Here is a 15,346-nt window from a genome sequence, read left to right as displayed (position 1 = left end):
TTGTACATCTAGCACAATAGCGTCCTAGTCCTGACTGATGCCTCCAGGCCCACGTTTCTAGGTCTAAATATTAAAGGAGCAGGGTGAACTAAGCAACAGCAGCAAAGCATCTGCTACTCCTCTTTAAGCTGTTTAGTTGTAGTGACCAGGGACCGCCTGTCAAAAGCCTTCTGGATTCGCTAACATTGGCTCTGAGCTGGTTTGCACTGGGCCTCACAGGGGCACAGTGTAAGGTAGCCAGATGTCCCGATTTTAGAGGGGCAGTGCTGATAACTGGGGCTTTGTCTTACGCAGGCGTCTGTGTTACCTCCCACCCCCGTCCTGATTTTTCACACTTGCTATCTGGTCACCCCAGCAAGGTGTCACATGGGCAGGCCCACACCAGGGCAGGCAGGGGGCACCAGCTGCCCCCTTCGTGCAGGAGCCAGCCTGCGCGCGCCCTAGGCTCACGAGATGGGGCGGGAGGAGGCTCTGCCGAGCTCGGCCCTGTATGGGCGCAGCGAGGGGAGGAGGATAGAAGGGTCATACTATTGAACAGCCCTTCTCAGCAACCAATCAGCACCTAGGAGCCCACGCTGCCTTCTGAAGGTAGCCAACCAAAGCCTAGAACTACACGCAGGCGCCTGAAGGACATCTTCGCCAGCCAATCATGTTCCAGGACTAGAAAACAGCGGCCCGGAGTTGCTGTTCTAGGGCCAATCAGCGCGAAGCTGTGAAAGATTCGCTTTCCCCAGCCAATCCGTTGTTCAGGGTCGCCCTGCGCTCCTGGAGCGCCTCGGGCGCCCCAGCCAATCAGCTCCCCGGTAGCGTCTGCGTCACCTCCGCCGCCGAGAAGGTGAGTGAGGGGAGCGCGGGGACAGCGCTTTGTGGCCGGGCCAGCGTGCGGGGTGACTGCGCCGGCCGCCGGGGGTAGCGGGCAGTGAGGGGCACGGCAAGGCTGGCATGGTGGGGGCGGGGGAGCGCAGAGCATGGGCTGGCGGCGGCAGCGGCGGGAGGGAGAGCGCGCAGGACATGGGGGGCAGGGCTGGGGGGGAGGGGAGAGCGCAGGACATGGGGGGCAGGGCTGGGGGGGAGGGGAGAGCGCAGGACATGGGGGGGCAGGGCTGGGGGGGAGGGGAGAGCGCAGGACATGGGGGGCAGGGCTGGGGGGGAGGGGAGAGCGCAGGACATGGGGGGGTAGGGCTGGGGGGGAGGGGAGAGCGCAGGATATGGGGGGGCAGGGCTGGCGGGGGAGAGGGGAGAGCCCAGGACATGGGGGCAGGGCTGGCGGGGGGGAGGGGAGAGCGCAGGACATGGGGGGGCAGGGCTGGCGGGGGAGAGGGGAGAGCCCAGGACATGGGGGGCAGGGCTGGCGGGGGGGAGCTCACAGCAGGGGGAGCAGAGCACGGTGGCAGGGCTGGTACGGGGGGCCGGAGGAGCGCAGAGCATGAGGAGGTAGGGCTGGCATGGGGGGGAAGGGGCTGTGATGGTAGGGGCTGTGGATAAGAGGGAGGGGCACTGGGAGGCTGGCATGGCAGAGATGGGGCGGCAGGGCATGGAGAAGGAGCACTTGTGGGGAGGGCTGGCATGAAGGGGGGGGCATTGGCTGAGCTGTAGGAAGCGGGAGGGAAGCAGCAGTGGAATTGCTGGGGCAGGAGAGCTGTTCAGAAGCATAATACCCAGAAATGCTTTTTTTCCGCTCTCCTTTCTTCCATGGCATGGGCTGATCCAAAATGCCTTTTCCCCTTCATTATACAGATGGCCCAGAGGCTCGCGCTGAGGAGGTTTCTATCCATCTCCCCCAAAAAGCTCTCTGTGCTTCCTGTGTCGATCCTCTCCAAGGTGTCAGCAGCACCATGCTACCCTAGATCACTTGTCCCTCTTACCCAGATTACTGTGCCTGCTTCCATTAGGACATTTTCTACCACACCTGTCTGCAGGGCCACTTTTAACATCCAGGATGGGTCTGACTTCCAGGACAGAGTTGTGAACAGCCAGAAGCCGGTGGTGGTAGATTTTCATGCACAGTGAGTATTGGGTGTGGAGCCGTGAGCTCCTCTTGAGTGCTCTCCTATCTCTCACATCCTTTAACACTTTTTACTATTTAGCCTCTGCTACTGTGCCTTTGTGCAAGTTACTTGCCTTCTCTTTGCCTTGGTTTCTGCCTTTGTAAATAGGGATAAGAGTGCCTTCCTATCTTCTTGAAGTGCTTTGTGATCCATGTAGGGAGAGACCTGGCCTCATACTATCACTACACTTACGTATGTTTGCTGGCATAGCTATACCGGCAAACCCTCCCAGTGGAGAGACAGGTTCTACCCACATAAAAGCACTTTTATTGGTATAATTCCTACCTGTTCCTAGAATAGAATAAGCCATACCGGCAAAAGGTTTCTGTGTGCCCCTCATTTCCCTCCGCCCAATCCCCCCATTCCAGCAGCTCTCTGTTCCCATTTCCCTACATGACAGACACTCTTTGTGGCCCCTTTTCTCCATGTCCCCCATTATCCCCTCCACTCATTCCAAAGCATTCCCCAGCCTCCCCCTCAGCAGGGGTTTTGTGTATTCCCCCATTGCAGAAATTCTGTGTGCACCCTCATTACCCCATGCCCCCTATTCCCACCTTCCCTCCCAAACTATGGGCTCTCCGTGTCTCCCTTTCTCCCTCCCCACATACCAGGGTCCCTCAGTCTCCCTCCCCAACCACCAAGGGTTCTGTATGCCCCATTCTCCTCCCCCACGTACCAGGTTCCCCCATTCTCCTCCCTCCACCATGCCAGAGGCTGTGTGCAGAGCCCTGTTTCCTCCACCGTTATTTTTTCTTTCTGGGAGAGAAGTCATTCAGGATGTCAATGTGTTTAATTCTATTGGGAGAATTAACAGAGATGAGACAGGGTATGTTATGCTGGAAGACATTAATGGCTACCATCAACCAGCTCTTTTGAGTTGTAGACAATTGCAGAAGTTATGACTGGGTAAAGAGCTGGCAGGGCTTCATGTGTCCCCCGCAATGCCTCTTTTGCTTTTCTGATTTATTTATTTTCCCCCTCTCCCCCCCAAATCAATAGGGTTCTGGCTATTGATGTTTAGAATGTTCCCTGGAGTTGTGGAGTTGATTGAATGCAGCATTCAGAAGCTGTTGCGTGACACAAAGAACTAAACTTTGTCTACGCTTAAAAGTTATATCAGCATAGCTGGATTGCTCATGGGAGTGGAAAAACCACACCCCTGACTGACACACCTAAGCCGATAAAACTCCAGTGTAAAGGCAGCTGAAGGAAGAGTGTTTCTGTTGACACAACTATTGTCATTCAGGGAGGTTGTGTTCCTACACCACCAGAAAATCTTCTCTCCTGTAGGCTGCCTCTGCACTAGGGGACTGTGCTGTCATTGGCTCCGTAGTGAAGACATAGACACACTAAATTCAAGAGTATTTCTCTGTAAGGTTTTAGCAAGTTTGGTCAACAATACAGAATGCTACCAATACCTGTATACAAAACGTAACGCTTATGGTATTTCACCAAGATGTTAACATAGATTGTGTAATTGTTATGGATCCATAGCATCTGTGCTATGCCCAGTTTTAAACAGTCCCTTGCAGGCAGAGATGACCTATACCTGCTGATTGGGGTGGGGAGAGGAGGGGACACAGTTTAAAGGTTTGGCTGCCCCCAGAACAGCTCGAGTCATGGCACTCCACCCGGCAGGTCCCCCCCATTACCCTCAGCTTCCCCTCATGGAAAGCAGTGGCCCCTCTCTGCAGCTCCCAGCTGTTGCTCCTTCCTCTCCCCACGGAACTCAGCTTACCGGCTCCCCCAGCAGCTGCTGGACAGGGATGGGGTCCAGCCACCCCATGTGACAGACCAGGGCTTGCAAACGTTGGCAGAAATATGGGGGGGCACGTGACCCTGCATTGTGTTCCCCCCCACCCACAGGAACCTTTTCAGTGTGCCAGATCCTGAAGGGCGCCCATTCTTCCTTAAAGGTAGGCCACATGGCTTCAGTGCCTCCAAAACTGAGCACCTGGGCTCTTGAGCTCTACTCGGCAAGTCCAATTTAGATAACTCCTTTATCAGAGACATTTCCTGTCTTCCAGGACCAGTGCACCTCAGCAAGTATTTGCAGTGACATCAGGCAGCCTTTTTCAAACAGAGTAGGGTTTATTAGTCAGCTGTAACACAGCACTGAAAAGTCCTTAAGTTAGCATAGAGACTTAAAGGTTAAGACATAATTCATACTGGCCGAGCCAGTGTAATCAGCCAGCAAAGCGGCTGTGGAATCTGTTTCCGCTCTCTCTCCATGTTTTTGTCTCTTCATCTGTCAATCCCATGTCTCTCCAAAGACCAGCTTGTATCTTAGCATCTTCTCATCTCTTGGTCCATTGTCTTCCTCCTACTGAGTTCATAAGTTCCACCTGCTGGAGTTTCGTGTGGAGTTCCCTGTGGATCATTGTCAATTGTTCAGTTATTGGGATTACCATAGTCTTTCTGAATCCTTCACAGATATGGGTCAGTGTTGGCCAGTCCTTCAAGGACCCCATTCATACTGCCCCAGGCAATTAGGTGACCCATCACCTCATGTCTACTGCTCTACACCTATGGGGTGGCAATCCCTACTCAAGTAAGTCACTGCCATGCATATCATTCATAAGAATATTACAGAAGATTCCCATTTCATCACAGTAACAGAATGAACATGCATAACAACCCCGGTCTTAGTAAGCTTTTTATTTACTTAATATTATTTTGGCTTCCACCTTTTTCAGCCCACAGTCTGACAGCGACAAACACCAGAATCTATTTTATTGCTACATTTTACTGTCCTACAGTTCAGCTTGCTCCCATGATGGCTCATGAGGTTCTCTCCTTACTGTGTCATAAGGATACTTGCTAGCATTAAATGTGCTGCACAAGCTCGTTATGTTTTCTTTATTGACAGTTAGGCCCAAACAGACAACTAGAACAAATGGCTGCATGAAAGCTGTGTATTACAAGTGATCTGTGTCCTCCAAATTAATCTCCATGCAATTTTTAAATCATTCCAAATACTTCTCTTGTTACCTTCATGTTTTTTTTAGCAGCTGCTAGTTCCCGAGTGACCAGAAGTAGTTGCTGAGAAGTTCATAGCCTCATCTATAATCAAATTATGCAACGTCTGTCCCATTTTTTTGAATGCTGTTTACACTGGGGAAAGACTTTCACCAGTAGCAATGAGTTGGTATTGGCAAAGGCTTTTGCTAATATCAGCAGTTGGCATTGATAAAGATTTTGCCATTGACTAACAATGAAAATAGTCCAAGATGTTATCTGCTAAATGATAGAAATAATAATTTTCTGTCTCATTTGTGTCTGGTGGCACCTAGTATCCCCAAGCAACATAAAGGCCCCCTTTTTTGCTTGGTTCTGTACAAACACAGAGCATAGAGTCTGGAAAACTCTCAATCTAAATGAACAAGAGCAACAGACTGAAACAGAAACTAATGATGACTGGGGCCATGAGAAGGAAGATCAACTTGTATGTCCTCAGGTAGAGAGACCAAAAGCTATTGGGAGTAGCATAGGGAGCAGAATCAGCTGTGGTTTCAATCTAAAGCATGATGTAAGGGTTTGGGAATTATTATTCTTTTCTTTGTAAGGGTAGGTGGGATTGAGATCAATGTAAGTTGGGCAGTATGACTGCAAGTGCAGTTAGAGGAAGAGCATTTTGATTAGCACCAATAGCTTCCATTCAAACTCTTGCTAGTGCTAGAGTTTGGTACAGGTAGTGTCTGTTGTTGTGGTTTTTTTCTTTAAATAGAGAGAACCTCTCAGTGACAGTGATTTTGCTGTGAAACAGAGACCTTAGGTAAACACGGCAACCACTTTTGGAGACTGAGGTGTTTCAAGAGTAATGGGCTAACACTGAATATTAGCCTCTTCCCATCTTCCCCTGATTTAATAATGCCTTTCTTATGGAAGCCTCTCTTTAAACTGTGTTGCAATCCAGGCTTGGTCTATGCTTAAAAGTTATGTTGGCATAGCTGCATTGGTCAGGGGTATCAAAAACCCACACCCCTGACTGGCATAGCTTTGCTGACAAAATCCCCAGTGTAGATGCAACTATGTCAACAGAAGTGGGCTTGTGTTGGCATAGCTGATGTCATTCATGGAGGTGGTGTTCCTATACCAAGAGAAAAACTCCTTTTGTCAGGCCTGGTCTACACTTGAAACTTAGGTTGACCTAGCTACATCACTCAGGGCTGTGAAAACTGTCCCCTGTGCAGCATAGTTAAGTTGACCTAGCTGTAGACACAGCTAGTTTGATGGAAGAATTCGTCCATCGATGTAGCTGCTGCTTCTGAAAGATGGATTATCTACGTTGACAGAAAAAAACCTTCTGTCCATGTTGGAAGCATCTATGCTACAGCAGCAGCCCTATACCTGCGCTGCTGTAGTGTAGACGTACCCTCAGTGTAGGCTGTGTCTACACTAAAGGGCTATGCCAGCATAGGCTCCATAGTGTAGACAGTCTCAGAACCTGTGTTACTTTCTGACTGTGATTCTGAGTCTAACAGTTGCAAAAGCGGTTGGTTAATGTTCACCCTTGGTGTTTAAATTGTGGTAATTTCCCACAGTGTAAAGGTCAGTGTAGGGAGGAGGGGTTAGGTGGTGATCAGGTTGCCTGTGAAATACAATGAATGGTGTGAATCCAAACTATGGATGCCTGGCAGTTTCTTGTGTAACACCTGCTCTTTTTCTTCCCTGTGAGGTGGTGTGGCCCCTGCAAGATCCTGGGCCCCAGGTTAGAGAAGATGGTGGCCAAGCAGCAGGGGAAGGTGCTGATGGCAAAAGTGGACATTGATGATCACACAGACCTGGCCATTGAATATGAGGTATGGGCCAGGAGCAGGAGGACGCTGTTCCAGCGGTGGCTAGAAGGGAGCCTTAGGGTATCCTTATATTAAGGAAAGGTTTGTCAGTAGGGCTGTCAATTAATCACAGTTAACTCATGCGATTAACTCAAAAAAAATTAATCATGATTTAAAAAATTAATCAGTTTTAATCGCACTGTTAAACAATAGAATACCAATTGAAATTTATTAAATATTTTGGATGTTTTTTCTACATTTTCATATATATATTGTAGTCTGTTTCAGAGTAGCAGCGGTGTTAGTCTGTATTCACAAAAAGAAAAGGAATTCTTGTGGCACCTTAGAGACTAATAAATTTATTTGAGCATGAAGTGAGCTGTAGTTCATGAAAGCTTATGCTCAAATAAATTTGTTAGTCTCTAAGGTGCCACAAGTACTCCTTTTCTTATTGTAGTCTATGTTGTAATTGAAATCAAAGTGTATATTATTTTTGATTACCAATATTTGCACTGTAAAAATGATAAAAGAAATAGTATTTTTCAATTCACGTCATACAAGTACTGTAGTGCAATCTTTGTCTTGAAAGTGCAACTTACAAGTGGAGATTGATATTTTTTTTGTTACATAACTGCACTAAAAATCAAAACGATGTAAAACTTCAGAGCTACAAGTCCATTCATTTCTACTTCTTGTTCAGCCAGTCGTTAAGACAAACTTTTGTAGCCAACATGGCAAGGTATTTACATGCCAGTTATGCTAAACATTCATATTCCCCTTCATGCTTCAGCCACCATTCCAGAGAGTATGCGTCCATGCTGATGACGCTCATTTAAAAAAAAAAATGCATTTAATTAAATTTGTGACTGAACTCCTTGGGGGAGAATTGTATGTCCCCTGCTATGTTTTACCAGAATTCTACCATATATTTCATGTTCTAGCAGTCTCGGATGATGAGCCAGCACATGTTGTTCATTTTAAGAACACTTTCACTGCAGATTTGACAAAACACAAGGAAGGTACCAATGCGAGATTTCTAAAGATAGCTACAGCACTCGACCCGAGGTTTAAGAATCTGAAGCACCTTCCAAATCTGAGAGTGATGAAGTGTGGAGCATGCTTTCAGAAATCTTAAAAGAGCAACACTCCAATGTGGAAACTACAGAACCCAAACCACCAAAAAAGAAAACGAACCTTCTGCTGCTGGCATCTGACTCAAATAATGAAAATGAACATGCATTGGTCCATGCTGCTTTGGATTGTTATCAAGCAGAACCTGTCATCAGCATGGACGCATGTCCCCTGGAATTGGTGATTGAAGCATTAAGGGACATATGAATCTTTAGTTCATCTGGTACATAAATATCTTGCGACGCCAGCTACAACAGTGCCATGACAATGCCTGTTCTCACTTTCAGGTGACATTGTAAACAAGAAGCAGGCAGCATTATCACCTGCAAATGTAAACAAACTTGTTTGTCTGAGCGATTGGCTGAACAAGAAGTAGGACTGAGTGGACTTGCAGGCTCTAAAATTTTACACTGTTTTATTTTTTAATGCCGTTTTTTGGTACATAATTCTACATTTGTAAGTTCAACTTCCATGATGAGATTGCACTACAATACTTTTATAAGGCGAATTGAAAAATACTATTTCTTTTATTTATTTTTCAGTGCAAATAATTGTAATCAAAAATAAATATAAAGTGAGCACTGTACACTTTGTATTCTGTTATAATTTAAATCAGTATATTTGAAAATGTAGAAAACATCCAAAAATATTTAAATAAATGGTATTCTATTATTGTTTAACAGTGTGATTAATCGCAATTAATTTTTTTAATCGCTTGACTGCCCTACTTGTCAGTGCAGCAGCATGTTGGGGTAGGAGGTATGTGATTGCTTAGAGACTCCTGTTTTATGTGTGTCAGTAGTTACACACCCCAAGCCTTCAGTTGTCTCTAGTTGTAGCTCAGGCTCTTGAATATTGCTGGTGTTTGTATTGGGGTAGTGCCTAAAGACTCCAAGCCCCGTGGTGCAAAGCACTGTACAAATGTATAACACAAGGACAGGCAGCGACCCAGAGAGCTTGCAGATCACTCCAAATGCAAGGCAGCCGATGTTTAGCCCAGTATGCTCTTAAACACCCATGTCATGTGATCAACACAGTTTGCCCTAAAGATGCAGAGTAGGCTGAATCCCTTCCCAGCCCCTCTCATTCACTGGCTCTCCCTCCCAAGCCATAAAAGGATTCCATAGGTGTTAATGTCTCATCCTCAAGCTACTCACACAGCTTTGGTTTTGTGGGGAGAGAAAGGGAATGTATGTGGCGGGAGGAACAAACTCATCCATTTTCTGTCAGGTTGGGTCCTCAGCACTTAGGTTAACCCATCTTTCCACTGCTATGCATGTGAACTCTCTGTCCTCCGCACTGCCACTGGGTGCTTTGGGAGGAAATAACTGAACACAGAGAAGGATTCGGCCTTTTTTTAAAGCTCATTTGAGAAACTGAAAAATCCCTCAGTTCTGCTCTAGGGACCTGGTGTCTCCCCTTCCCCGTACCTAGTGAACAAAGAACACTGCTGTTGTATTCTACAATAAGACCCTGCAGCAAAAGGGTTAATATTCACTCTCCCATTGGAGAGGAGAGCTGTGCTCCTTCCCCTTAGGGATTAAAACTTCACATCTTTGAGCCAGGGCTGAAGCTAGGACAAGGAGCTCAAAAAAAAAAAAAAAAAACCTGCCAGCCAGCTGTCAACCCGCCTCTGGGGAATGTCATCTCTCCAAGAGTGGGGGGTGGGGTGTCATGTGCTGTTACTCCCAGGTTGCACTGGGTAAGCCTTTGGGGCAAAGTGGAGCCAGTCTCTTCCCTCCCTCTCCCTTTAAAGCGACAGAACTCTCTAGCAGGCATGGAGGGTCTGCACAGCTTGCATCCGCTGTTAAGGTCGGTGGTGGGGGCTTTGCTCTGTAACAGTGCCCGGACATACATGCCCAGACCAAAGTTGAGGAATGTTGCCGTTAAGCATGGAGGATGTGTTTGAGGGTGCTAATGAGGACACACTGGGAAAGGTTGTGATTTTTTTAAACAGTGAAGTATTTGAAGCCAAGAGATATACACCAGGCACTGGGTAAAGATTGTTCTGTCCACAGATAAGAGATTAGGGATCAAATAGCTTAATCATTATTGTTCTAAGCCTTGCTATAGGTAACTGGTAGCAATTCTGCTCCAATTATACCAGAGCAGTCCAAGGCAACTGGAAAACCAGCTGGAGGGGTTGGCCATAGTGGCTCCATGCTGTTCTAGGTCCGCACAAAAGAAGAGGAAGCTATGGTGTTCAGGGTAGGGGGTCAGAAATTGACCTACACTGGGGCAGGAAATCTGAACTACCCTGCTAGCATCATCCTCTTCTAGGAACAAGAACTGAGGGCCCTTCCGCCTGGGATCCAGGACTCTCAAATTGTTCTCTGCTTTTGTCCTGGGATTTTCAAGGCCCTTTTCTCACCCCCACAATTCCCCTGATAGCTGCCAGAAAACCAGCTTCCTCCCACGTTTCTCCCTCTCCTCCACATGCAGACCCTGGCCGGCTGCCCAGCCTGAGATTGCACAACTTCCTCTCTGCAGTGGATTCTTTGGGGGCTGCGGATGGAGAGAGACCCCCTCAGAGAGCTTTGGAATGCCTGAGCATTCCTTCACATGGGTCTCTGCCTGCCCATGGCTCCAGGCTGTCCCAGCAGAGCACCCGTCCCAGAGGCGTTTCCTGCTGCTAGAAACCTTGCAGATCCAGTTCTGCCCAAGACAATTATCTGTGCTCCTGAGATTCTCAGTCCTTTGTCATCCAACACCCACTTTTCAGGAGGTCTCAGAACACAGCTTTTCCCCCCCACTGTCACTTCCCTTCTTAACCACAAGGGCAAAGAGAGGGGAGTACTTTGGCTTTGATCTGCTCTGTGTGGAATTCTCTCTCACTTTCAGTTGCATTGGCTTGTTCCCAGGATGCATTTTAATCCCCTTCTCCCACACTGCTGCTGGTCAATGCATAGAGTGGCTGGTGTGGTAGTTTTGGAAAGCTAGCAGTGGGATTCCTTTGGCTGGAGACATCTCGGCAGTAGTAGCTTGTTCCTGTCCGGAGTTCCCTGTATTGTTCCTAAACTTACTGGTGAAATCCTCACCTCTTCTCTGGTCTCTCTATGCTGCGTAAAAGTGCTGGAGTGGTGTAAAGGGGGCCTAACAGCCCTGGTTCTGTCTGTGGGAGATTTTCCCTGGTGCAGACAGTACAGAACCCGAGGACTTCCTGACCAGCCCTGGCATAGGGGCTGCCTATAAGTCATCCTGGGATGCTGTTGTAAATTAGACAGTCCCATGAGACTTTTTAAGCTATGCTGGGGGCAACTCGGCCTGCCCTGGAGCAGTTCAGCATCTGGATGCACAGAGCAGCTGAAAGCCACTATAGCTGTCCCCTCCCTCTGCTCTGCCTCCTCTTCCCCTTCCCCACCCCCCAAAAAAAGGCTGTGAGTTCTGGGCCGTTATGGGACACGCACACAGCAGCTGGGCAGAGATGCTCAGCTTGAGGGGATGAAAATGCGCTAGCTCTGCTCAAGCTAGCACACTAAGAATAGCAGCATGACCATGGCAGCTCTTGCTAGCCATCCAAGTACAATCCAATCTGAGCCCCTGGGTACGTATTCGGTCATTGAGCTGAGCTGCTGCGGCCATGTGGCTGTTTTAGGCGCTAGCTTGTGTACCTCCCAGCTACCATGTAGATGTACCCTGCGAGGCACAGCCCAGAGCTAGCATATCTAGTGTGGAGAGTAGTGCTCCTGCTGTCACCCTAAGGAAGGGTCAGGGACAAGAAACGCTTAGCTCAGAGCACGTTGCCAGTTCTGTACTTAGGCTGATATTTTGTGTGTGGTTCAGGGTGTGTGGGAGGAGATGGAGGGCTCAGCCACAGGTGCACGTGAGGTTCATGCTGGCCCACGCACAAAGGCTGGTAACTCAGCATTTAGTTAACTACTCCTCTTCAGCTCTGGAGGCTGCTGCTGTTCCTCACTTGGACCAGTGCTTGCTTTGATCATGTGACCTTTAAAGTGGCTGGTTAGTTAACCAACCTCGTCTATAAAATAGCCTCACATGTAACTCCACTTGCTGTTTAATCTACATTAGAGACATGAGGAAGGATCCCTGAAAAATAACTACGTTGCCCCGCGGGGACATAATTAAGGCAAGCTCAGTGTTTCCCCGATGTATCCTTTCTTCCTGAAAAAGAAAAAAATTTGCACACAGGCACATCAGCCACATCACGTGTACAGTGAGCAACTTTCCAGGGCTACACTGCACTTCTACAACTAGTCACTAGGGGGTGCTAAAGAACACAGATTAAACAGGCATTGGGCAAGTGGCAGTAGGAGCCCCAGTGCCTGAATTATCTAAAACTGGTCTGTACAAAGCCCTGGAGGATATATGTAGGGAACTGTTCTGGAGGGGGGAGGGGGAGGGTGAACAAAACCTCTTTTATGTCAAACTGCTGGTGAGAGAAGAGCCAGATCTCGGATGGATTTCCTGTGGGGAGGATTTGTGTGGGTGGCAGATCCCTGATGGCAGCAAGAGACAGTGCAGCTGGGAATGTACTTGCTGAGTGGATGCATTCCCAGGATGGATAGCCTACAAGATAAGGATGGGACACATTCCAGGAGATAAGTGCTATACAGCTAAGGGCCATGAACTAGCAGGAGGTATGTGGCTGGCTGTTCTGAAATGCTACCAAATTCTTTCCCTTGCCATTCCATGCTGGTTTGAGCCTAGTTACGCCTTCCCCAAAAGAGGGCCACAAGGTTTCTCATCCCCCTGACTGAGTCCCTGGGGATTTTGTTTTTATCCTGAGTGCCATCCTTTGCACTGTTACTTCCTTAATTTTGGACAAAGCTTGTGGGGCATCATCTGAGGGAGTAACACCCCAAGCCACTACCTGGCTGCCAGCTCAGTTTGAGGGCTTTTCTTCCTCTTCCTAATAAGCAAGGCTTAGCAGGTGGTGGTCTCTGACCATGCTGTCAGTGAAGCCATGAGCTGTGAGAGCAGGGAGAAGGAAAGAGATGTATTGTGGTGGGGGAGAGGGACACAGTCTAGAGCTAACACAAGAATACTTCTCCAAGGGTGGAGGAGGAGGAGGACAAGGAATCCTCTCCTACCTGGGGAAAGGTGCAGTTCCACTCTGGTCCACATTGAATTGTAGGGAACAACTACCCAGTGTAAAATGTACTTTATAGGGCACTTTAAAAAGATTTCTAAACCATTGGGTTTGCTCCCTCCTGCGCTGCCTTGTGATGAGATAAAAGGAGTGGTGGGGGGAGAGGTTACTATTTTTACTGGAGGGGGAAATAGGTATTTTGTCTCTATTTTTAATCTTGAGTCTTGTCTAAAGTACAAAAGCTGCATGGATTGATTTTAGTTAAATCAGTGCATACATAAGGCTCGAAAACAGGAGCAGCATCGATGCCTTCCATGGTTTTGCTGGAGGATGTCTTGGACAATGTTTGTTGTTAGCTCTTGCACCTTAATTAAATCACTGAGCAGGTTTTCCAGCTGCCCTATGGTCTTCTAGACCAGGGGTTCTCAACCTTTTTTCCTTCTGAGGCCTCCGCAACATGCTATAAAAATTCCATGGCCTACCTGTGCCACAACACCTGTTTTCTACATATAAAAGCTAGGGCCAGCATTAGGGAGTAGCCATCAGGGCAGTTGCCTAGGGCCCCATGCCATGGGATGCCCCACAAAGCTAAGCTGCACAGCAGGGCTTAGGCTTTCTGCCTTGGACCCCAGCAAGTCTAACATTCGTTCTGCTTGGTGGACCCCCTGAAACTTGTTCGCAGCCCCACCAGGTGGCTCTAGACCCCTGATTAAAAACCACTGTTTTAGGCTAGAGAGGCCCTGAATTTCTAATGTCAAAGGCAAGCAGGAAAAATAAAACCCCGAAAATATTTTGAGCCCTTTGTGAATTATACAGAAAGGCCCAAGCCTTTTGTGTTTGTGTGCGTGTGTGTGTGTGTGTGTGTGTGCTTTGCAGGTCATCCTTCAAAGCCATTGTGCAGCTGGGCTCCTCCCAGCATAGCTTATTGTGTGTCTGTTTGCACCCTCTCTGCCTTCCAGGTCTCAGCTGTGCCGACTGTACTGGCTATGAAGAATGGAGACGTTGTGGATAAGTTTGTGGGGATAAAGGATGAGGATCAGCTTGAGGCCTTCCTTAAGAAACTCATTGGAGCCTGAACAAGAGAAGCCTGCACCCAGGCCTCTGGATTTGGTCATGTTGCAAGTTCTCTTGCCAGGGGAGGCGTGAAGCAAAACTGAACTGACTTGTAGAATCTGTGCCCTTTTTTCTGTGTAGGTGTGGCCCATCTTCTCCTCTGGAGCAGCAGTAGTCCTGAACAATTCTGAGGGATGGTGAGAAGTAAGGCCGCTCATCCTCAAAGTGGGTGGGAGAAGCTGGAATTGGGCTTCCGTCTGTCAGCAAAGAACTGGCAGTGGGGAAAGCGGGACAGCTGCTGAATTAGAGTTGTGTTTATCAGTGTCTGTACTATCCAGACCCAGAGCAGTGGGTGGTTGCTCTCTGCAGGATGTGGACACATATTTGCTCTGGGTGGGTTTGTTAAAATCAGGGATTGCTCTGCTTCATCCATGATACCTGCATCCTTGTCCTCATGTTGCTGGAACAAGTATGAATCCTCTGTGGCTCCTTGAGCCTATGCCACACTCTCCCCTGCTGCTGATTTATGAAGAGAAACATTTTTTGGGGGGCGGGGGGGAGTTTGTAGGTCTGTAATAAAGAGAACTTTATTAATCACTTCTGTGTAGTTCTGTAGAAAAAACCCCTCTCTGAAGTCGTGGAGCAATTCTCACCTGCCCACCAAAGAGGGAGGAATAGTAAGGGAGGCTGCTGCTGTGATAGCTGAGCATAGATAAGGGGGCTCCCCAGATGGAAACAGTGGGGTGGGAGTGCAGGGTGGGATTTAAGAATGTTGGGAGTATCTCATCAGTATTGAAACTTAATGCACTTGCTTGTTTTAATACCATTATTTCTGTGCAACTCCCAGCACAGCTCCTATGGCTCTATGGACTGGTGTGACTTGTTTCAGGTGCTGCTGGATTCTGAGACCCAGAAAGTTGATGCATCTCCTGATCAAGGAGGAACACTGGATCCTGCCAGTAACGAACCACAACTTGTTCTCACCCCTCCTCTACTTCCTGTCTCCAAAAAGAAAAGGAGTACTTGTGGTACTTGTGAATGCATCCGATGAAGTGAGCTGTAGCTCACGAAAGCTTATGCTCAAATAAATTTGTTAGTCTCTAAGGTGCCACAAGTACTCCTTTTCTTTTTGCAAATACAGACTAACACAGCTGCTACTCTGAAACGTGGCACCTTAGAGACTAACAAATTTATTTGAGCATAAGCTTTCATGAGCTACAGCTCACTTCATCGGATGCATTCAGTGGAAAATATAGTGGGGAGATTTATATACACACACAGAGAAA

At 47.9% G+C, this 15,346-nt stretch overlaps 1 protein-coding gene across 3 annotated transcripts; it reads left to right on the top strand.

Annotated features, from left to right (window-relative positions):
• The first annotated feature begins 282 nt into the window (after window positions 1–282).
• Window positions 283–14,657, top strand: TXN2 (thioredoxin 2). Of its 3 annotated transcripts, none has more exons than XM_038387577.2 (4): window positions 283–835; window positions 1,738–2,006; window positions 6,727–6,850; window positions 13,967–14,657. In XM_038387577.2, the coding sequence occupies exons 2-4, from the start codon at window positions 1,738–1,740 to the stop codon at window positions 14,081–14,083; spliced, it is 510 nt and encodes a 169-aa protein (XP_038243505.1). In that variant the 5' UTR covers window positions 283–835; the 3' UTR covers window positions 14,084–14,657. The 3 variants fall into 3 exon arrangements, with proteins under 3 accessions (XP_038243505.1, XP_038243504.1, XP_043376104.1); XM_038387576.2 differs by having other exon boundaries at window positions 830–887; XM_043520169.1 differs by lacking the exon at window positions 283–835 and adding an exon at window positions 884–926.
• Window positions 14,658–15,346: the final 689 nt, after the last annotated feature.

Source organism: Dermochelys coriacea, chromosome 1 (assembly GCF_009764565.3).
Source record: "Dermochelys coriacea isolate rDerCor1 chromosome 1, rDerCor1.pri.v4, whole genome shotgun sequence".
In the NCBI taxonomy this organism is placed as follows: Eukaryota; Metazoa; Chordata; order Testudines; family Dermochelyidae; genus Dermochelys; species Dermochelys coriacea.
Note: the sequence above shows the minus strand (reverse complement) of the source record. Positions and strands in the feature narration are given on the sequence as shown.